Raw genomic sequence first — 22,086 nt, 5'->3', positions numbered from 1 at the left:
GACACACCCGACTCCGTAGTGCACTTGCCTGGTGATGTGCGCAGCGGGGAGGGTGGCCTTCCCTGCAGACAGCAGGAGCGCGGGAGGCCCCCACAAAGCTCCTGCGTCGTGAAGCCTCAGGAGACCAAGCCAGCCGGGGCGGGCAGCCATGGACCCGAGGACTCCGGCCCCCGCTCCCAGCCCTTCCCAGGCCCCAGCCCTTCCCAGGCCCCAGCACTCTCCGCGGCGGCAAAAGCGAGGTCACCAACGGCCTCTCAGTGCTGGATGCTGGGTTTCGAGGAGGTGGGAATGCCCAGGGCCTTGGAGCCACGGGCGGGCCGCCGGGTGGAAGACAGGAGACAGAGGCCAAGGTGTCCTGATGCAGCCGTATTTACTTCAACTGCCGGGGTATCCTAAGGGCCCGGAGCCTCCCCTTGTGCCGTGAGCCTGGGTCCCTGAAACAAGTCACGGCTACCCTTCCAAAGGGGCAGGGCTCCTGGGGGTGGTGGCAGCCCTGGCTGGAACAGGGGCCTGGGCTCTCTAGCAGGCGGGGGCCGCGTGTGGGGCCAGGGGCCAAGGACAAGGCCATGGGCACCCACTGTGTCTGGAGCCTCCAGGGTGCAGGGCCCGGGGCTGTGGGAGGAGAGTCTTCGCGAGCCGGCAGGGAGGCTGGGAGGTCCCTGGAAGGGCAGCAAGTCCCAGGGCTGCCCCCGACCCACCCCCCGCAACCCTCCAGACCCTAAGCTGTCTTCTAGGACAGAAGTAGGAGCTGCTTCTATCACCGTGACAACTAAAAAGAAAAACAAACCAAAGCCTATCTCAGGTGTCCTCTTCCGACTGCTTAAAATTCATCAGTGCAAAGTGAGGTAAAGAGCCGGGTGCTGGGGGCCAGGAAGGGGCCGGCCTCACACGAGCCTGCGCCTCTTGGAGTCCCTCTCCACGTCGCCCTCCTGGGCATCCATCTCGCAGCCGAGTGGGGACACCAGGTTCAGCAGGGGGTCCTCGGAGGCCCGGCCGAACAGCGCCAGCAGGAGTGCCACGCCGAAGCCCGTGGCGCGCTCCCCCTGTGGGCAAAGAGCAGGCTGGTAACCCTCTGCTAGGCAGAGCCGGACCCCCCCAGCAAGCCCCTCTCTGCGGGCAGGGGCTCCCGGTCCCTCCCCCACTTGTCCTACGGTCCCCCTCCCGCTCTCCTGTCCCGGGACTCAGCAGGGGGCAGCGTGGCGCAATGGCTCTGCGCACGCCGGTCCCAAGCCCCGGGTCTTCTTGGGTGGGAAAGGGGTTGCTGAGGGCCCTGGGCCTCCAGGCAAGGCCAGGCTGGCCGGAAAAGGACACCCAGCAGCCCCTCCGTTTCCGGAGCGGCGGAGACCAGAGGTTGGGGGTGCAGGCACCCCTTGCGGTCGACCTGTGGAGGTTGGGCCTTAGGCAGTGTGACCCTAACATGTAATGCTTCTGACGAGTTCCACCAGCAGCCAGAGCCGGCCGCGGATGCACGAGGGGGGGAGCAGCCTGGCCAGCGAGAGGGGCGTGCGGCGGGGTCGGGGCAGCGGGGACAGGCAGGCACCACGGGGCAGCCCGGACTCACAGCGTGCACAGGGGCGGCGATGTCCACGTGGACCCAGACCCCAGGCCAGTCAAAGCCGATGTGTGAGGCGATGAAAAGGCCGGCGCAGGAGCTGGGGCTGTTGTCCCGGTCCTGGGGGGACAGCAGGACACAAGGTGACCTTTCTGCTCCCGGCAGCGGGGGCGTGGGGGAGGGGCATCTGGGGCTGCTCCCGCTTGGACCTAAGTGGGCACCCCTGTGCCCCCTCGACCACCCACTCTCCAGACACCACCTCCCCTAGTGGCTGCAAGAAGAGACCTCGGGAGTTGGGGGTTCCCCAGTGCTGGGAGATTGCACAGAGGGACCCCGAGGACCTTGCATGTGGTTTAAGGGGTCTGCCTTCACCCTGGCGTGATGCTGGAGTGGCGAAGGAGCACAGCTTGGAGCGGGGACCCCCAGTGCCCAACACAATAGACCCGTTGCGGGGGAGACCAGAGAGAGCCACGTCCCCACTCTGGATGCTTCCCTGCTGCGTGTGGATCTGGGGCCCCACAGCTGCCACGTCTTGGGTCCCTTGGGCGCCCTGCACACCTACCGCCACGGAGTTCTTCATGTCGGCCACGGCCGAGGTGAACTCGCTGAAGTGCAGCTCGGGGCAGTAGACCAGGGGGTGCACCAGGTCCCCGCATCTCCTCCCAGCCTTCACGCAGGCCGCCTCCCACTCGGCGCTGTTGGTGAGCACTGCGGCGTGGTACTTGCCGGTGGCGATGCCCTGGGCGGGAGGCGGGGCCGAATGGAGCACAGGCCAAGGAGGGAGAAGCCAGGAGAGGCCACGAGCAGCAAAAGAAGGAAGCAGGAGTGTGAGCGTCCCAGGGAGGACGGTCCCTACGCTGTCTGCGCCGCGCTGGGGGCCCGGGATGACATCCCCGGCCTCCTTGGCCAGGCCCTAACAATTAGGGGACTGCACCTGCCTGGTGTAGGCCCCCCGCCTCCCCCCGGGAGTCAAAGTGGCCCACCTGAGCTCCGGTCAGTGTGGCCATGTCCAGGATGATGTCCGCACCCAGGTCCTTGGAGGCGTAGGACACGCCATCCGCCAGCACCAGCCTGCCCTCCGCGTCAGTGTTGTTGATCTCCACGGTCCTGGGGCACAGCAGAGACCCCAGCTCAGGGATGGCACTCCCTGGGGCACTGTGAGCGAGTCCCTTTGGAACTGGGGAGACTCTCTTTAGAGCCCTCTGTCCTCTGGCTCCCCAGTCTCCCAGAGGCAGGGCTGTGCCCATCGCCTAGGACAGCGCAGCACCAGGGCTGGGGGCAGATCCCACCCCACTGCCCTCCAGGGGGAGCCAGGGAAAGCCGCCCCGCCCCTTGCCTCGTCTGTAAGATAGAACAGGGTTGTGTGGGCAGCATACACTACACTAGGCTAGCCCTTGGCACACAATGCCAGGCACTGGGTAAGCGCAAAAACGGAAGCACCTCTCTGGGTCGCCCTGGGGGCAGGCCCCTCGCACGGGGAGCCCAGCGGGCCCTCCTGCTGTGGACCTGGGCCACCTGCTCCTCCAGCTTCGATGCGATGACTTCTAGGTATGTCCTTACATAGCTAAGAAGCAGTCCAAGGGCTGACCTTGAGGGGGAAGTGCAGGAAGGGCCCCAAGCAGGGAGCGGGGGGAGGGGCAGGGCTTCAGATGCACAAAGAACCTTCACCCTTAAGGTTGGGATGAGCTCATCCCACAAAAGCAGGCGGGATCCTACACTGGGAGCCCAGCGCCCTGTCCGGTGATGCGGGTGCCCCTCCCCAGGCTCCTGGGATGGTGCCCTCCCCAGGGGATGCGCCCCAGCTGACCGGCCCAGCCCTGGGAAGGAGATGGGCCCCCTGCCAGCTCCAGCCCGGGGGTAGCCAGGGAGTGAGGGGAGCCAGACATACTTTCCTGAGTACAGCAGGTGGATGTCGTCTGGCCTCGTAGCGTTGGGACCCACAGAGTTCTCAGCCAAGCAGAACACAGCGTGGAGGTTGTCTTTGAAACCCTGGAGGGAACAAGGTACACGTGGCCGTGCATGGAGGAGGGAAGAGATCTTCTACCCTCAGGGACAGACGGACAGACAGAGCCCTGGGGAGCAGTCCCGGCAGCCCCCAGCTGGGGAGTTCTATCTCCTCCATCAGAGCCCACCCAACGCAGAAACGAGCCCACAAGTGTGGCTGGGCTTCCGGCTTTAATCCTGGCTCAACCAATCACCCAGCAGAAGGGCCAGGCTGCTGGCTGAGCACCCTGGCCTCTTGTCTACAAACCATGGTCGGTGACCAGTGTCTCTCACTGCACAAGCCCTCTGCGCTCGGCACTGCCGCACAAAAGCAAGCCACACACGTATAGGTGCACGGGGGCTGGGGAGAGTTGCCTCACAGAAACTGAGGTGGGAAGTTAGTTTTCTGATGCCCAGACATGACGCCTCTACATTGAGAGACGTGCATGAAACAGGCTGAGGCGGTTTCCGCCCACATGGGTCCTAAACCTGCCCCAGAAATCCCCAAGCAGGCCTCGCCCAGGTGGCCGTGGTAGGGGGAGTAGAGGTGCCACACCCAGTCCCTGTCCCTGCCTGTCCTCTGCTCCCACACCCGAGCCCATAACCAGGACGCATCTCCTCTGGGCATGGGGCGTGCCAGGCCCCTCCAGCAACAGTGATCCTTCCCCCACCAGTTCAGAGCCCTCGGTAATGGCACACACAGGCCTGCGGCAAGGGCCGGAGCCATGGCCCCGGGCAGGGATGGCTTTGAGCTTGAGCCCAACACCCAGTGCCCGGGAAAGCACCCCGCCTCGCTTCTCGGGGGCCACGACACCGGGCAGCCCGTCAGCTCCAAGGTACCCCCAAGAGTGGCTGGGATTAAATGAATTGTGACAACATGTGGTCTTGAAACCATGTTTCAGGTGGGTGACCCCTGGGGCTCTGAAGCTAGAGAGGCAGGTGGGCCTCACCAGGGAAGGAGGGGAGCCTCGAAACCTTCCCAAAGAGCCAAGTTGGGTCTGGGCTGGGAGGCGAGAGGAGTTTGCAGAGCACAGGAAAGCGCTACATAAAGGTGGGACAGCAGGATGGTGAGGAGAGACCGCGGTCCCCAACCTGATCCTGTTGGGTGCCTTCCCCCCAGTTTTGGACTCCGAAGGTCTGGGGGGGCTGCTGTTCTGGTGTGGGGTCCCTCTTGGGAAGGCCAGCTTAGAGGGTGCTATGGGCCTTGGGCAGGGGGTTTCCGAGCTCAGGTTGCAGGCATTGGGGTGCAAGGGCGAGCCACACAGGTCTTGGGATCCCCAGGGGGACCACAAAGCTGCAGGCAGCTGAGGTTTTAGGTACGTGAGGCCTGGAGCGTCACGGCCGCCCCAGAACCAGGTGCCCCCTGCTCCCAGCAAGCCCAACGCTGCATCGCACATCCTCTCCTTTTAAAAAACGTTAAAGCATCTAATGTTGAAATAATTTCAAACTCACAGAAAATTTCGCAAAAATGGTACAAATGATCCCTGGATACCCCTGACTGGGACCCCCATTCCCTCCAGGGTGAATGCCTGATGTGCCCTGTGTGCTGGTCTGCACTGCGGAGTCATCACCGACTTGGGGATCGGGTCCAGTCCAGGCACATGGACTCGGCCATCACCTCAGTCTCCTCAATTTGCGACTCCTGGGGTCCACCCTCTGTCTTTGGTGACCTTGCGCTTCACTGCCTCCTGGGGCCTGCGCTCCCCCCACACACTCAGCAGGACGCCCAGAGACCCGCCACTTACTCCACTTACGGTGCTGTCTGCCCCGCAGTGACTTGCTGTCTCCCTCCTCGGCGCGGGGAGGTTCTCTGGAGAAACAGTGCTCCCCTCCCCCACTTACTTATTTAGTCAACGCTTGGTTCCTACTTACAGTTGTGCCGATTCTTAGGAATTAAGAGTGGAGCCTCTAGAGAAAGGACCCAAATAAACAAAATCATGAATGAAAGAGGAGAGAGCACAACCCACACTGAAGACATAAAACTATAACAACATATGACAAGCAGCTATGTGCCAACAAATTAGGCAATCTGGAAGAAACGGATGCATCCCTGGAAATGTATAAACTACCAAAACTAAAATAGGAAGAAATAGAAAATGTGAACAGACCCATGTCCAGCAAGGCGACTGAAGCAGTCATCAAAAAATCTCCCAACAAACAAAAGCCCAGGGCCAGACGGCTTCCCAGGAGAAATCTACCAAACATTTAAATAAGAATTAATATCTATTCTGTTAATTCTGTTAATTAATACCTATTCTGCTGTTTCAAACAGTAGAATGGAAGGAAAACTTCCAAACTCTTTCTATGAGGCCAGCGTGACCTTGATCCCCAAACCAGACAAAGACCCCACCAAAAAGAAAAATTACAGACCAATATCCCTGATGAACACGGATGCAAAAATTCTCGCCAAAATACTGACCAATAGGATCCAACAGTACATTGAAAGGATTATTCACCACGACCAAGGGGGATTTCTTCCTGGGCTGCAAGGGTGGTTCAACATCCCAATCACCGTGAAACAATTCATTAGTAAAAAAAAAGAAAGAAAGAAAGGACAAGAACCATATGAACCTCTCAACAGATGCAGAAAAAGCATTTGGCAAAGTACAGCATCCTTTCTTGATCAAAATTCTTCACAGTGTAGAGATAGAAGGAACAGACCTCAATATCATAAAAGCCATAGATGAAAAGCCCATAGCAAATATTCTCAATGTGAAAAACTGAGAGCTTTTCCCCTAAGGTCAAGAACATGGCAGGGATGTCCACTCTCACCACTGCTGTTCGACATAGTACTAGAAGTCCTGGCCTCAATGATCAGACAACGAAAAGAAATAAAAGGCATCCGGAAGTAAGTAAAGAAGTAAAGTCAAACCCTCCCTCTTTGCAGATGATGTGATACTCCTCCATGTGGAAAACCCAAAAGACTCCACCCCAAATTGCTAGAACTCATACAGGAATTCAGCAAAGTGGCAGGATATAAAATCAAGGCACAGAAGTCATTTGTATTTTTATACACTAACAATGGGACACAAGAAAGAGAAATTAAGGAGTTGATCCCATTTGCAATTGCCCCCCAAAACCATAAGATACCTAGGAATAAACCCGACCAAAGAAGAAAGCAATCTGTACTCAGAAAACTATGGAACACTCATGAAAGAGATTAAGGAAGACACAGAGAAATGGAAAAACGTTACATGCTCGCGGATTAGAACAAATATTGTTAAAATGTCTATGCTACCCAGAGCAATCTACACATTCAATATAATCCCTATCAAAATGCCATCAACTTTTTCACAGGGATGGGACAAATAGTCCTAAAATTTGTAGGGAACCAGAAAAAAACCCAAATAGCCAGAGGAATGTTCAAAAAGAAAACCAAAGCTGGTGGCTTTGCAATTCCAGACTTCAAGCTCTATCACAAAGGTGTCATCATCAAGACAGTATGGTACTGGCACAAAAACAGACACACAGATCAATGGAATAGAGACCCCAGAAATGGACCCTCAACTCTATGGCCAGCTAATCTTCGACAAAGCAGGAAAGATTATCCAATGGGAAAAAGACAGCCTCTTCAACAAATGATGTTGGGAAAATTGGACAGTCATAAGCAGAAGAATGAAACTGGACCATTTTCTTACACCATCCATAAAAATAGACTCAAAATGGGTGAAAGACCTCAATGTGAGACAGGAATCCATCAAAATCCTAGAGGAAAACAAAGACAGCAACCTCTTTGACCTTGGCCACAGCAACTTCTTGCTAGACATGTCTCTAAAGGCAAGAGAAACAAAAGCAAAAATGAACTGCTGGGGGGCGCCTGCGTGGCTCGGTGGGTTGAGCCTCTGCCTTCGGCTCGGGTCATGATCTCAGGGTCCTGGGATCAAGCCCCACATTGGGCTCTCTGCTCAGTGGGGAGCCTGCTTCCTCCTCTCTCTCTCTGCCTGCCTCTCTGCCTACTTGTGATCTCTCTGTCAAATAAATAAATAAAATCTTTTTAACAAATGAACTATTGGGACTTCATTAAGATAAAAAACTTTTGCACAGCAAAGGAAATAGTAGATAAAACCAAAAGACAATGGACAGAATGAGAGAAGATACTTGTAAATGTCTTATCTGATAAAGGGCTAGTATCCAAAATCTATAATGGACTTATCAAACTCAACACCCAAAGAACAGATAATCCAATCAAGAAATAGGCAGAGGACATGAACAGACATTTCTCCCAAGAAGACATCCAGATGGCCAATAGACACATGGAAAACTGCTCCACATCACTCAGCATCACGGAAATACAAATCAAAACCACAGTGAGATCCCACCTCACACCAGTCAGAATGGCTAAAATTAACAAGTCAGGAAGGGACAGATGCTAGCGAGGAGGTAGAGAAAGGGGAACCTCCTACACTGTTGGTGGGAATGCCAGCTGGTGGGGCCGCTCTGGAAAACAGTGTGGAGGTTCCTCAGAAAGTTGAGAATAGAGCTACCCGACAACCCAGCAAGTGCACACTGAGTATTTACTCCAAAGATACAAATGTAGTGATTCTCAGGGGCCCCTGCCCCGCAGTACGTTAGAGGACAGCCCCTGCCCCCAGACTGTGACGGACCCCGGACTGCGGGTGTGCAGAGCACGGAGACGGTGGCCCCGGGTCCCGCTGGCACATACAGCAGTCCCACCACGTGGCCCATAGATAACCTCTGCTCAGGGGTCATGGTGACGCAAAGGAAGACTACTGGGAAAGGGACCCAGGAAGGCCTGTGCTCGTGAGCGGGGTCCAGGGCCCAGCATGGTGGTCGTGCTCTGCCATATGGTTTTAGTCAGATTTCTTCACAGAACAAGCACTCATGGGGGGGCCTGATACAGCCAGAGCCTGAGTGACCCGCATGGCCAGACACACTCAGGTAGAGGCCATGTATCCAGGCAGAGGGGACAGCCTCATGGGAGGTGACACCCCAGGGAGAGGTGACACTCCTCGGGAGGTGACAGTCTTGGGACGTGACAATCCCAGGAGAGGATACCCTCAGAAGGGTGACAGTCCCCGGAGAGGTGACGCCCCCAGGCAGAGGGGACAGGACGGGCAGCCCTGACAGAAGACAGGAAGCTCCGGGAGCCCAGGGGCGCGCGATGTGGCAGTGAGAGGAGGGGCGAGGCATGCAGCTGTGGGGACTCAGGACACGGGGGTCGGGACCTGGGGGAGAAGGGACAGCTCACAGCAGGGGGGCAGGGCTGCACTCACCTGCTTGATGGCAGCTCTGAAGGCCCCCAGGATGGCCGCGGCGCCTCCGCAGTCCCTCTTCATCCCCGGCATGGTGGTCTGGGGGGGCACGGAGGGGACACAAAGTGAGCGTGAGCAGGTGTCGGCCCCGCCGGCCACAGTGCCCCGCCCCTGCCCGGCCCCCAGGGGTGGCTCCCCCAGACCTGTGTGACCCACAGAACCCAAGAAACTCCCACTGGTCGAGTGGCTGGTCTCCAGAAGCCGTGGGACAGAAGGGCCAAAGGCGCTGGGCTCTTTCTGCCGGAGCAGGGCTCTGGGGGGCTACCTGATGAGCCGGAGGTGGGAGGGAAGGGGACCTGGGGAGCTGCCCAGAGCTGCCACGTGGGCTGTGGCCTGGCTCCTCCTCTCCGTGGTGTCCGCCTTCCCATTTCCCTGGTTCCTATTCCTCAGCCCTCGGCCGACAAGGATGCTCGGACCCTCACCCTGACAGGAGCCATGGAGACTCCTCCGTGCACGCCCCTCCCTCCTTCCCGCCACCACCAAGGCCACCTTTCTACAGCAGACCACCCTGCCGTGGTCACCGCCTGGCCTCGGTGACACTTTCGGCCGCGGCTCTCTCTGCTGCTTGACGTCACCATCTCAAACAACCCGCTCAGGTTCATGTGAACTCTTCCCCAATGTCACAACCCGCTCAGGTTGGTGTGAACTGTTCCCCAATGTCACAGTCACGTCCGATGCCACCCCACCGCGCGCTCTGTTGGTGTCTAACGAGGGCTGTGAGCGCCCAGGGTCCCCTCCCGCCGCAGAGGGAGCTGCGATTTTCTACAAACGGGTTGAGAGTGGTTATGCATTTTTACATTTTATAGGTTCCCAGCTCTAATTGACAAGTTCATACTCTAAATTAACAACAGGTCATCAGATGTAGGATTTGGGCTTGAAATGGACAGAGTGATTTTTTTGAACCCTTATCGGATGACACAAGCCTTGAGTTTTAATGGAAAGTATTTTTAGACATAAACCGAGCTGCTTTCATAATTAAGCTGAGTGAAAACGACCCAGCTAGCACTATCGAAAATAAGCTGTCTCTTTGACCTAATCGGCGAGAAAGCGCAGGATTGTTTAAATGGTGAAAACGGGGCCTCAGATCTGGAAATCAAACCAGTCGCGAATGGCCCCTGCGGAAGAGCTTGAGTCGGTCACAGCAACTGTGTCTCGCTGCCACCGGGGCCGGAACAAACGCCAGGCGGCAGGTGTAACTCAATGACTGCACGAGCTTTGCCGTGTTGCTCTGATTTTTACGAAAGAGATGATTTCCGGAGTCACACAAGGAGGTCCCCTGCCTGGGTCGCGGGGCTGACACTCCCACGATGCAACAGAGCGACAGCGGGTCGCAGCCGCAGCAGGGACGGACCCTGGACTCGCCGCTGACCTCCAGGGAAAGCGAGCAAAGCCCACGCGGCTCGGGCCTCCTCGCCGAAGGGCTGCAAGGACAGGTTTTCCCAAAGCTCAACCTCGGAGCGCCGCGGTTTGCAAGATTCCCTGTGACAGACCGGACGGAGCGCGCAGAGCGCCCCCGCTGTCCCCCGGCCGGGCGCTCCGAGTGGAAGCTGGGGACAGTTGCCGGGGCTCCGCTCAGCTGGGCTCTGGGCTCCAGAACACGGTTTCGATTCAAAGCACAACTGACATGGGATGGGTTATTCGGACTCAGGTGTCCCACGGACATTTTCTTAAACAGCAAAGCTAAGGGGTGCCTGGGTGGCTCAGTCAGTGACCTGCCTGCCTTCAGCTCAGGTCATGATCCTGGGGCCCTCGTTTCAAGTCCCGCATCGGACTCCCTGCCCAGCGGGGACCCTGCTTCTCCTTCTCCCCCCTCCCTGCTCGTGCCTTCTCTCATGCGTTCTCTCTCGCTTGAATAAGTAAATAAAATCTTTAAAAAGTAAAAAAAAAAAAAAAAAGAGCAAAGCGAACCTTTCATTTCTAGGAGAACAGCAGACAATACTTGGTGCCGGAGGGAAAATTCGAGATTTCAAGCAAGAGAATCACCATTTTGAAAAACATTTGAAAAACAGAAAACTCAGTGATTTTTCAAAGTAAACGGATAGTGGTTCCAACTGTGACTTTTAAAATTACCCTGTGTTGGGCCACAATTTGGAGGCCTGAGTAACTCCATGAACGAGGTCTTTCGGGTCACCCATGCATGGTATTACGCAATCACGCTGTCATGGTTCAAGGTGGACGGTAGTTACTAAGTAACAGGGTGCAAAGGGTCACTGCCATGGTTTCTGATCCCACACCGTCCCTCGCCCTTCAGAGACTCCCGCTTGTCGAGTTTTGGTGTAATAGCAAAGAAGAATGTCCATAGTTACGTCTAAAGGGCACTAAACTCTTTCTGCCTTTTCCAGCTACAAAGTGAGTGAGAGCAGATTTTCTTTTTGTGTTTCAACTCAGAAAACACATCACAAGAGACGCCGCGCAGAGGCAGACACAGGATCTCGGTTGTCTTCTATCGAGGTCGACAGGGAGAGATCAGCAAGACGTGAAACCACAGTTGTTTTCATAAAGTTATATTATTTACATGAACATGCAAAGGATTTGCATTGTTATTTTAAAATAGATTATTAAGTATCTTTCCCAGTCTTCATTTCTAGTAGGGTAAACATCACTCTGATTAAAAAAAAAAAAATCCCCTTGGGGTCAGTGCTTGTTAAGAAAGAAAGGGGGTCCTGACACTTAACACATTTGAGACCTGCATTCCCACTGATCTTGATTTGCCTTTGAAGTCTTTGGAGACCGAATGGTCTGGTGTCCCCAGCAAAAGGACTCATTCTCAGGAGCCCCTGCTTCTCACTCTGGCCCTCCAGCAAGCCAGCATCTATCTGCTCGCAGAAGGAAGGAGCTGGGACTCCTACCCACCAGTGCTCTGCTGCCTCAGGGACAAGAGCCGGCATGGTGGGTGAGAGAGGGCTGGCCAGTACCAGGCGCAGCCAGAGGGTCGCACTGGCTGTGGGGTCTGAAAACAGTAATTCCTCTGCTAAAAGTCAGTCGGCCTGTTGTCATCAGGGGTGAAATAGTTCTCCCGAAAAATCTAAGTGAGTTCTGATCATATAGACAAGAGGTTCAAACCCAACTATTCTCACCGCTTATCCTCTGCCAGGTACAGGGCTGGCCGGACAGGCGGGGGCTACGTGGTGTGCCTCCCAGCCGACAGCGGGGCAGGCCGGCGTCTACACTCCCAGTCTACACAGCCGTCCTGCCTCCGACAGTGACTCCGAGCAAACCCACGGGTGCAGGGAGCTGGGGCCTCCCGGCCTCCCTCCAGCTATGGGAGCCCCTGGACTCCTGGTTAACACATTTTTACTCCACGGACATGTGAAGGCCGCTAGAAACGGAACGCACGGACAGCATCACGATTTCTGGAGCTCCTTGGGCAACAGGGTTTGGGGCTGTCTCTGCCAAGTGATCCTTACATGAAGGACTTTTCCTGGGTACCCTGTACAGGTCGCTTCATGCGATGGCAATGTCCTAATTCACATTAATAGTGTTTTCGGATCAAGCATGAGTGCAGGTAGACCGACCAAGCTCTGTCTGTGTCGTACACGTAGAGAGGTGCGAAAGACCAATTCTGAGGAAGTCACTGACAAATCTGTGGAAGCCAGGGCTTTCAAACAGAAGCTGAAACCTATGCCCTTGACCACAAGAGACCAAGAGGGAGGCAGAAGTTCTTTCCATCCAAAAAAAATAACATGAATGTGATTTGAAAGTGTTGATCTATTCCTGTTTTAAATAATATTTAAATATTTATTTACTTACTTATTTAAGGATTTTATCTTTAAGTCATCTCTGGCACTCAACATGGGGCTCGAACTCAAAACCCCGAGATCAAGAGTCATGGACTCCACCAACAGGACTGGTCAGGTGCCCCTGTAATATTTATTTCCCTTTTCTCCCTGGCATGATAATATGTACGGAATTCAATAAAGGTGAATTCACTATTGGTGTTTGTTTTTAACCTTTACTATTGAATCATTTCCTGATCAGGCCTAAAAATCCTGCTGTTTATGGGAGGAGGGATGTTAAAAAAACCAAACAAACAGACCATCCACTCTAGGTACCAAATGGACCAGACAGGCTAGCGGCGCAAATGGTAGTGGACAATCTCCCCGAAATAGCGACCGATACCAGGGCCAGGTCAGAAAGTGCCTCTTGGCTCCAGCGGGAGGCCTCCAGGCAGAGGTGGACGGCCCACACCACCGGATGGCCTCAGTTTACAAAAGGTCAGATAGCCCATCTTCTGTGAGAATTCTTCCCGTTTTTTACATGTCAGTAACTAATTCAAATTATAGACCAGCCCTTGGGCCAACAGGACACATTTGGGCACCGCACCAACTGCCAGCTCTCCACGACTACTCTGCATGAGCTTAGCCTGTCCTCTGTCTTCCAGAGCTTTCTCTCTGCGAAGGTTGGCTCCCCTCTTCCTGGTTTCCTGGGGCCCAGATTTCACACGGCCGCTCCTTCCCAGCCCTTCTCGGTCTTGGCGCTGCAGAGCCCAGTCCAGGCCCGGTGCCCAGTGTTGCTCAACCCAAGTGTGTGACATGAGCAGATGAAGACTGTCCTCCTCCTCTTCCCGGGGCCCTCCCGGCCCCCCGCACACAGCAGGCCCGGACGGGCTAGGGGTGGAGGAGGCAGGCAGGCAGCTCAGAGGCAGAGCGGAGCCCTTTGTGGCCCAGCCTCCTAAGATGACCCTGCATAAGGGCCCCCGGTAGGAGAGACTTCTGCCACCAGGCCTCACGGGAACACCAGCAGGTGGCTTACTTGTGGGGCCAAAGCCCCGTGGCCTTCACCGAGGACCTGTTCTCCGAGTGGGCTCGTGCAGACTTGCACGAAGCATTCTGTCTGCGGAAACCCTGATGGTCGTGGGGACGCCACCCCACACCTTTTCTTCAGACAGAATCAAGATTCCTCGAACCGTGCCTCCTTGGGCTTGTTTTCCAGCCTTTTAATCATTTCTTCTGCTTTTCTCTGGATCCTGTCCAGACTTTTAGTTTCCAGATCCCTGTTCGGAGCGCAGACGAGATACTATGGCCCCTGCTGGCGAGGAACCGGCCCCGCCGACTCTTCCGAGCCCCTTTCGGAGATGTATGCCAAGGCCCCAGAAACCTTGCTCGCTGTCTTCCGCTGGCGCCTCTGAGAGCTGACGAGGCCACCGAGAGCCTTCCCCATCCAGGGGCCCTGCCCAAGCCCTGGCCCCTGCAGCTCACCTTCCCTTTGATGCTGAGACCCCCGGTGTCATAGACGATCCCTTTGCCCACCCAGGCAATGGTCTGCGTGGCTCCTTCTGGGGTGTGGCTGAGGACGGCCAGCGCGGGGGGGTGGACAGCAGCTTTGCCAACACCATAGATTCCTGCAGAAAGCACAGGGAGAGGGTCAGCTGGGCTCAGGTTGAACTGAGCAGACAACTCCCAGCGGCCCCCCCCAAAAACAACAGCTCCCCCCCCAGAAATATCTGCTGGCCTGTGACTACTTCTCCTGGAGCGTGTACAGTCCCCGCCCGAGCTCCCTGCCCCCTCTCCTGCCCCCTGGCCAGCGTGGGATCGGGGAATGCAAATTAGTTCCAATGCTCTGGGACTGCAAACGAATTCTGTGTGAAGTATCGTTAGGCAAGAAAACCCGCTGAGGAAAAAAAAAAAAAAAAAGAAACTGTATCATTCCCAGAAAGAAATGAACAGGACTGCAGAATGAAATGATTTTTGGATAATGCTTCAAGGCCACTCCAGCCCACGCTCGCTCCCCCCTCCCTGAGCCCTCTGTGCGCTCGGCGCCGCACCACCCCCTCCGAGCCCCCTCCCACCACTGCCTCACTGCGGGGTGTACGTGCCCCGTCTTCTCAAGAAAGCCTCTTGTGGGCAGAGACCAGGCCTCAGGGTCCCCCAGGAAGCGAACTGAACGATCATTAACGTCAGGATGAGAGCAGATGATGGCCGCCCGACAAACGCTCATGTAATCCTGCAAAACCCGCTGTAAACGCCATCTCCTCGTGAAGATTCCCTGACGTTCGTAACCTCTCCCTCCACTTGTTGGTTTGTGTTGGTTGTGCGGCAGGCCCCTCGAGGATCGCCCCCACCGATCCCTGCCCCCGGGGTCCCCTCTCAGCATGGATGGAGCCTTGCGCCTTGCTCCTGGATATGGCGGAAGTGATGAGACACCACTTCTGAGACTAGGTTGCCCAAAAGACCTGCCTCCTTCTTGCTTGCTCACTTTCCCTCACCCAGAAAGCTTGCTTTGAGGGGATCAGGAACAGCCAACAAGGCCCCCAGGCCTGGTGACAGCACCACAAGAGAGACTGGCTGGGACCACATCACCGGCCCCAGTTGAGCCTCCAGATGACAGCAGACCCGGTCAAGGTGCTGGTCTCCGCCTGGGAGAGACCCAGGGCCCAGGACGCAGCCCAGCCATGCCTCATTCCCCCGCCACCGGACTGTGTGTTTCCTTCTGTCACTTCCTTCTGGGGTACTTTGTTTGGTAGCCATACATAAGGAATGAGGTGACTCTTCCCCAGCCAGACTGAAAGTGCCTTATCCTACTTGTCACCATGCCTCCAGCGCCTGGGCGGCGGGGGGTTGGGGGAGGGGCGGGGAAGATGGGTCTGGTGATCAGGAAAGGCCCTCTGAAGAGGTGGATTCAACCCAAGACATTCAGGGTACAATGGCCCTGCTGTGAGAGCATCTCGGGGAAGGACTCCAGAGAAAGAGAGCCGCGATACGAGGCCCTGATGTGCACGTGCGCTCGCATGAGCAAGGAGCAGAAGGGTCCTATGAGCTGGCCCAGGCGGCCAGGGCGGCAGCCCTCGTGGACAGAGAGTGGGCCGGGGAAGGACTTGGACACCGCGGCTTCCAGAATCTGAATCAGCGCTCCTTTCTCCCCCAGGATGGTCTGCTTCCCGAGGTCTGGCCTTGGGGTCGGACAAAAGCTGGCTCCTTCCATGGGAAGCTGGAGGCCACCCAGGCATGGCCCACGGCCACCCTGCCACCCCCGGCGCCTGGGACCCGTCCTGAGGCCACGGCCCACGAGGCCCAGCCCTGCCCACCTCCAAATCCTCTTGCCTTCAGCTGCTCGTCTCGGATGATCGTCGGGGTGATGCCCAGATCCTTCCCAACTTTCTTAATCTCCTGGACACATTCATGGAAAAAACAACACGAAGACACATGAAGAGGGCTTAAGTCAAGGCGAGGGTGAGGCTCGGGGCCAGGGGGAGCCGAGAGGAGCAGGCCCAGAAGCCAGGGCCTCCGCTCGCCGGGCCGGGAGCGCGATTAAAGCCAGGACAGAAGGTTCACCCTCCGAACAGCGACTACTTCCTGCAGACGTGGCTGCGGTCCCACAGAGAGACCTCGAGGAGAAGGCGCAGTCCTCCCTCCATCCGCAGAGGCCTGGGGACCCTCCCAGCTAGGTGGACAGCAGGACGCCGTCCGCAGCAGCCCCAGGTGTCCCCGGGCAAGGTCGCCTCCAGCCCGGGCTATCACCTGACTTCCTTGGCGTCTACCAAGGATTTGTCCACCCTGGTCCCGCCCTGGCATGACTCCCCGGGGCCACGAACCTCGAGGAAGGTGTCCGTGTTCATCTCATTGCAGGGAGTGTCCACGATGCGGGCGGCCAGCCGCACCCCTTCCGTGGCATTTGTTAAGCACTGGGAGAGAGAAACCAGAGGCTGTCACTGGGACTTAGGACCCGGTAGGAAGGGCTGTCCCTCCCGGTCTGCTCCCGTGGGATTGTAGCAGTACATGTCACTGGGTGGGGGGGTGGTTTCAGGGCGGCTGACGGGGTGTCGAGGTCAGGCGGAGATAAGACTCACGTGACCTGCTGTTGTCTCCCCCGTGTCTGTGACCCCCCGTTCCAGCCACAGAAAGTTCCACATGGCTCTGCATCTCGCCTCCAGGTTACACCAGAACCCTTCAGCCTGGCGCCTCCAGCCGCTGTCCGTGAGGCCCGCCTTCCTTCCCAGGCCTCTTCTGCTGCTCACTCCCCTCGCCCTGGGGGCAGGTGGCCCGCTGCCTGGCCCTGAGTGCGCGCTGGGCATTCCTACTTCGGGCACCTGCCAGACATACATCCTCTCTCGGGGGAAGTGCTGTCCTTTGCTATGAGGGGAATGTCTGCCTCGCCCTGAAACTCCTCTGAAGCCCCCTCCCATGTGATGGCTGCAGGAGGCTTCGAGAGGCTCAGGTTCTGTGAGGTCAGGAGGGTGGGGTCCACGATGGGATGAGCGTCCTCAGAGGAAGGGGGAGGGAGGGCACAGCCAGAAAGCCACCGCCCGCAAACGCAAACCGGGGAGGGAGTCCTCAGCACAGCCGGCCCGATCTCAGCCCCGGAACCGACCCGGGAGGGACGCCTGATGCTGGAGCCGGTCCGCCCGCGGGGTTTGCCTGTGGCTGCCACAGCCGACCCGTACGTCCTCCCTCCTCCTCTTGTCGGGATCCCAGTCCTCCTCTGTGGTCCTTCTTAAAGGCTGTGCCCTCCAGACGCTTCTCTGGACCCTCCCAAAGGAGGGAATGTGCTCTTCGTCCTGCGTCCCCGGCCCGCTGGCCCCCTTGTGGCCCTCCAGCCAGGGGGGTGGCATTTTCCTGACGTGAGCCCCATGGAAGCGCATCACAGACTCCCTGCCTTTGTGTTCCCGGCCACTCGATGCCACACGGCTCTGGGCACAGGGTGTGGAGGGAAGAGCGCACATACCCTGCCTCGTGCAGCAGCCCAGAGCCCAGAAGGGAGCAGAGACCCAGCCCCGTACCCGCACTCCACCTGGCACCAGGGAGGCCCTCGAGACGGGCGTCTGTGCTCCAACATGGGGGCCGCCCGAGGCCCTATACTGGCCGCCCTCTACGGCCCCACCCCTACTTTCTGGAAAGAACGTGTGTCCCACATTCGCTTCGGCGCTGATCCTGGAAGGTCTCTGCCTTCTCCTTCATGCCTGCCTCCTCCTGCTTTCGTTGTCCCCTGCCCTGCCCCGGTGCCCACCCCCTGCCAAGCGTCCGCCGCGTGGTGTCCAGCCACCCCTCCCGGCGCGCAGGGAAGAGGCAGGACTGAAAGAGCAAAGCCGCAGGGCGGGGGGGTGCAAACAGCGGGGAGCTCATCGTTGCCGTCCTGGCTCCCCAGGGTCAGCGAGGGCCGGCCCCGGGTCCAGTGCACCAGCCCGGCTGCCTCCCAGGCCCTGCTGATGAGCTCGGAGAGCTTCTGCCCTCCCAAGGTAATTAAAGCCCCGAGCCTCAAAGGCAGAGATGCAGGACTTGACAGTTCAGATATGAAATGGGATGGCGTGGTCCCTGCCGCCTGACAGTGGGCTCTCCTCTGGGACGTCGACGGTCCCTGTGTGTGGGCGTCACGGAGCCCATCCACCCCTCGTCTCTGACCCAGCGTGTGGCCACTGTCTGGGAAGCGCAACAGGGCCCTAAGACTCGTCTCTAAGGGGGCCGGGCGCTCACCTCGCAGCCCTGCATGGGCTCAGAGGCCCCGGCACTGCCTGGCTGGGCGAAAGGGCACACGGCCTCTGTGGGGAAGCCCGGGGGAGGCGCCCAGTGCCCCTCCACCACTGCAGAGCCCTGCAATCTGGGGGAAGAGCCCCATGACCTTAGGAAAGAGCCCCAAAACCTTGGGAAAGAGCACCACGACCTGGGGAAAGAGCCCCGAGACCGTGGGGAAGAGCTCGTGCCTTGTTGTCCCCCAGGATGGGTCATTCGTTCATTCATTCATTCCATCCACATCTCCATGAGCACCTACTGTGTGCCAGGTTCCACACCAGACCCTGGGAATTCAAAGGCGTCCAAGGGACTCCTGTCCAGCAGAGAATTATAACACCTCACTCCATTAACCACCACGGCAGAGGAGGGCGTGAGAGGCCACAGGGGGCAGAGGACTTGTGAGGGGCTGATGAGGTCTCTGCAGTATGGAAAAGGCCACACGGGGTACCTGAGGCTCCCGTGCTCACAAGCCAGGACAGACGGGCAAGAGGGCTGGCAGATGGCGGCAGCGGTGAAGACCTGGCTCTGTCCCTTGCCGGTGTGGCCCCAGTGAGTCACCTAACGGCCCTGAGCTGCCTCGGTCTGCTCAGCCCTATGATGGGGAGCACAACAGGTCCCACCTCTTAGGGCTGTCTACGCGAGCTGCGGGCTGCAAGGAAGGTGGAGGGGAGGCATCTGGAGGCAAGAGCAGTGAGGGGGCTGCCCCAGTGGCCCAGGAGAGCCGCGGGACGCAGTGGGGAGTTCCGCAAGGCAATGGCAGTGGCAGAGTAGGACACGCTGGATGTGAGGGTCGAGGAGACTCACCCACCCACTGGCCCTCATCACATCCTGGGCCCACACTACACCAGAGACCAGGTCCCTGCCCTCCCAAGGCTCCCGCCCCAGGGCAGGGCACAGAAGCCAAGCCGAGATGTGTCACGTCCGTGTGGACGGCACTCGGTGGGCAGAGGGCCTGACGCGGGCCGATGGCAGACTGAGACCGCTCAGGCCTGGAGCAGAAGAAGCTGGGGAGGGAAGCTGAGGAGGACAGAAAGTCCACCGGGGTCAGCGGGAAGGGAAGAGAAGGGCTTGGAGAGCGCGGGGGGGGGGCAGTCCCGGGTGTGCTCAGGTCTGGAACTCAGCAAGAAAGCTCTGCAGCTAGAGGGGACAATGGTCGTCGGTGCCCGTCGGTGGGATGGAGCCCACAGGCGCTCGGAGAACGCAGAGAAGACAAAACGAGGGTGGAGTGTGGGAGCACTAGGGACGGGGATGGAGAGGCGGCAGGCTGTAGGGCCAAGGGAAGGACGCAGGACTCTGGGCCGGGCAGACCCTTCCAGAGGGATGACAAGTAGTCAAATCCAGCAGACAAGACCCTAAAAAACAATGTCAGGATGCGGGGCGGAAACTCGGTTTTGGTGGGCTGAGGGAGAAAGAGAGTTAAGAAAGGCAAAGCAATTAGACCGTGTTTTTTCAAAGTCTGGAGATCAATGCCAGGAGAGGAGCCGTTGCACGATGGTAGGGCCGGAAGCATGTGCTCTGCTTCCAGAGCGAAGAATCCAGGTGGAGGAGGTGAGGGGTGCCGGCGTGGGACAGCGGGGGGGGGGGGGTAGGAAGGACAGCCCGGGTCTGGGTGGGGGTGGAGAGGGTGAGGCCATGGCCATGGGGTCTGGGACACTTGCACACTCAGCCCAGACCAGGACTCCTAGCCTGGAGTCCCTCCCAGCCTTGCTGACCTCAAAGGATTATTCTGAAGATCCAACGAAACAACACGTAAAAGTGCACCACAAAGGGGAACGGACACACGCGCGGAGAGGATGCTCAGGCTAAAACAGGAGAGGGCCCGGCACTGGGTCCGTGCCCAGTAAAGACCACCTGAATCCTGACAAGGAGTCCCACCCCGAGGGAGGGGCCGGCTACCTGGGTCGGGAAGGCACAGAGACCGCTGCCCACCCCCCCTTCCAGCGGCTGCAGCGCATGCTGGCCGGGGACACGGGGCGAACATCTGGACACCCACTTGCAAAGTGGACACCTCCACAGGCCCGTTGTCTTGTCCCACCAGGAAAAACTCCACCGTCACCGTCTTCTTCTCCGTGCGCCGCGCAGCCCCGGAGCGGTGGGTGAAGAGCGGGAAGGCCCGGGCCAGGGCGCAGGCAGAGGCGAAGGCATCGGACCGCTCACAGACCATCTGCAGCACAGAGGGGCAGAGCCCTGAGCAGGGGCAGCCCCGCGGGAGCCACACCCAGGGAAGAGCTAGGGCCCCAACAGAGCCCACACGGGGACGTTCCCGGAGCCACCTCTCACGGTGGGAGAAAGAAAACGTGTGCTACCTGGTGCAGACGGCCTCCAAGACGGGAAAGCAGGATGTGGAGGGGCACGGGCTCAGGATATCTGGGTCTGGGTCTCAGATCTACCACCAAGACTGACCTGGGGAAAATGGCCTGGTCCCTCGACCTCAGTTTCCCTATCTGTAAGCAGGGCTTATGATGTCATGGGTTGTGGCAGCACGTCTACTCGGAGGTCCCATGAGCCGGGGTGCTGTGCCGGCACCGGGGCTGAGCGACGGGGACACACGCTCCCCACGATGCGAGGGCGGCCCCGGGCACTCACCAGAATGCACCGCTGGGTTCCAGGTGGCAGGCAGGTGCGCACCAGTCGGGTGACGAAGTGGGCGGCCGAGGGGCTGTTGTGCCGGCTGACCCTGGAGGGCAGGGCGGCCACGGTGGCACAGTTCAGGTACAGGGGACAGCTGTCCGTTGGGTTGGGGTTGAGCATGCTTAGAGCAGCCTGCCAGAGCTGGACGGGAAGGGGAGAGAAGAGACACAGACGCGGGACTTCACCAGCCCGCACGCCGGCAGCCGGGCCCTGCATGCGCTCGCTGGCCGGCCGACAGGCCGCGGCTGCAGCGTCCCCGGGGCACCCACGGGCGGTGATTAAGATGTGTGGCCTCTCGCCGCAGCTCAGCGAGTGTGTCTGCGGGCACTGGTCCACCCTTGTGCGATTAAGCCGTGCGGATTTCAAAGGCCAGGCTGGGGGCCGCCGGGCTTCACACGCTGCGACCCCGGGTGCCGCCGGGAGGGCTTCCGGGAGCGGGCGGCCGGCGCCCCCCCCGCAGGGGCCGCGCGGGCCCGGGCCCTCGAAGGCAGAGCCTGGGGGCGGCTCCCGGGCCCCCCCGCACCGCCCCGGTCTGGCCTCGCGCCCCCACGGGGTCCGGGCGGGGCCTCGGTGCGGCCGCGCGGCCCGCTCACCTCCTCGGTGACCCGGGGCTGCAGCTTCCCGCGGACGTAGCTCCAGGGCACGCGGTGCAGGTGGTGCAGCTGCCCGAGCACCAGCAGCGGCCGGCTCTGCGGGTCCGCGTCCCCGGCGCTGGCCTGGAACTGCAGCCCCACGTTCGCCATCTTCCGCCGGCCCGCCCCCCCCACCCCCCACCGCCCGGCCGCCGCCCCGCTCCGCTCGGGCTCCGCTCCGGCCCGGCCTCGGCGCCGCCCCGGCCCTGCCCGGCCGCCCGGCCCCGCCTCCCCCGCCGCTCCGGGCCGCTCGCGAGACGTGCAGGGCCCGCCCGGGGCGCGAGGGGGCGCCGGGCCGGCGGGGCGGAGCGGGCCGCCCTGACCCCGGCCGAGCCCCGGCCCACCCCCCCCCCCCCCAACCTCCCCGGGGCAGGCCCTGACCCGCAGGCCCGAGCCGGCAGGCTCCCGAGCGGCAGACCAGGCCCAGGCCCCGGGTAGGCCCCAGAGCCGGCAGGCTCCAGGCCCTGGGCAGGCCCCGATCCCCGGGGCAGGCCCCAAACCCGACAGGCCCCAAGCCCTGGGCAGGCCCCAAAGCCTGGCAAGCCCTGGCCAGGCCCAGGCAGGCCCCACGC

General features: G+C 59.2%; 1 protein-coding gene across 3 annotated transcripts; it reads right to left on the bottom strand.

Moving 5' to 3' along the window:
* Window positions 1–353: 353 nt before the first annotated feature.
* NPEPL1 (aminopeptidase like 1) lies at window positions 354–21,707 on the bottom strand. Of its 3 annotated transcripts, XM_045070647.1 has the most exons (13): window positions 21,476–21,707; window positions 20,838–21,023; window positions 20,245–20,415; window positions 16,595–16,834; window positions 16,340–16,429; window positions 15,833–15,914; window positions 14,007–14,149; window positions 8,770–8,847; window positions 3,441–3,541; window positions 2,536–2,659; window positions 2,115–2,291; window positions 1,562–1,672; window positions 354–1,043 (listed from the first exon to the last, which is right to left on the bottom strand). In XM_045070647.1, exons 1-13 carry the CDS (start codon window positions 21,623–21,625, stop codon window positions 885–887), a joined length of 1,812 nt encoding a protein of 603 aa, XP_044926582.1. In that variant the 5' UTR covers window positions 21,626–21,707; the 3' UTR covers window positions 354–884. The 3 variants fall into 3 exon arrangements, with proteins under 3 accessions (XP_044926582.1, XP_044926583.1, XP_044926584.1); XM_045070648.1 differs by lacking the exon at window positions 16,595–16,834 and having other exon boundaries at window positions 21,476–21,703; XM_045070649.1 differs by lacking the exons at window positions 20,245–20,415; window positions 20,838–21,023; window positions 21,476–21,707 and having other exon boundaries at window positions 16,595–20,238.
* Window positions 21,708–22,086: the final 379 nt, after the last annotated feature.

The sequence above is a fragment of the Mustela putorius genome, unplaced genomic scaffold (assembly GCF_011764305.1).
Source record: "Mustela putorius furo isolate JIRA1106 unplaced genomic scaffold, ASM1176430v1.1 tig00003972_pilon_pilon_pilon, whole genome shotgun sequence".
Taxonomy (NCBI): Eukaryota; Metazoa; Chordata; class Mammalia; order Carnivora; family Mustelidae; genus Mustela; species Mustela putorius.
The sequence above is the reverse complement of the archived record's forward strand: the minus strand, read 5'-3'. Positions and strand labels throughout refer to the sequence as shown.

What these genes read in the sequence shown, in the direction of transcription:
- NPEPL1 (XM_045070647.1), bottom strand. Translation starts at nt 21,625, where the DNA reads ATGGCGAACGTGGGGCTGCAGTTCCAGGCCAGCGCCGGGGACGCGGAC. An exon ending in AGCCCCGGGTCACCGAGGAG is followed by an intron (nt 21,024 to 21,475) that starts GTGAGCGGGCCG and finishes CTTCCCGTCCAG; the next exon opens with CTCTGGCAGGCTGCTCTAAG. An exon ending in TCGCCGCCCCTGTGCACGCT is followed by an intron (nt 1,044 to 1,561) that starts GTGAGTCCGGGC and finishes CTTTGCCCACAG; the next exon opens with GGGGAGCGCGCCACGGGCTT.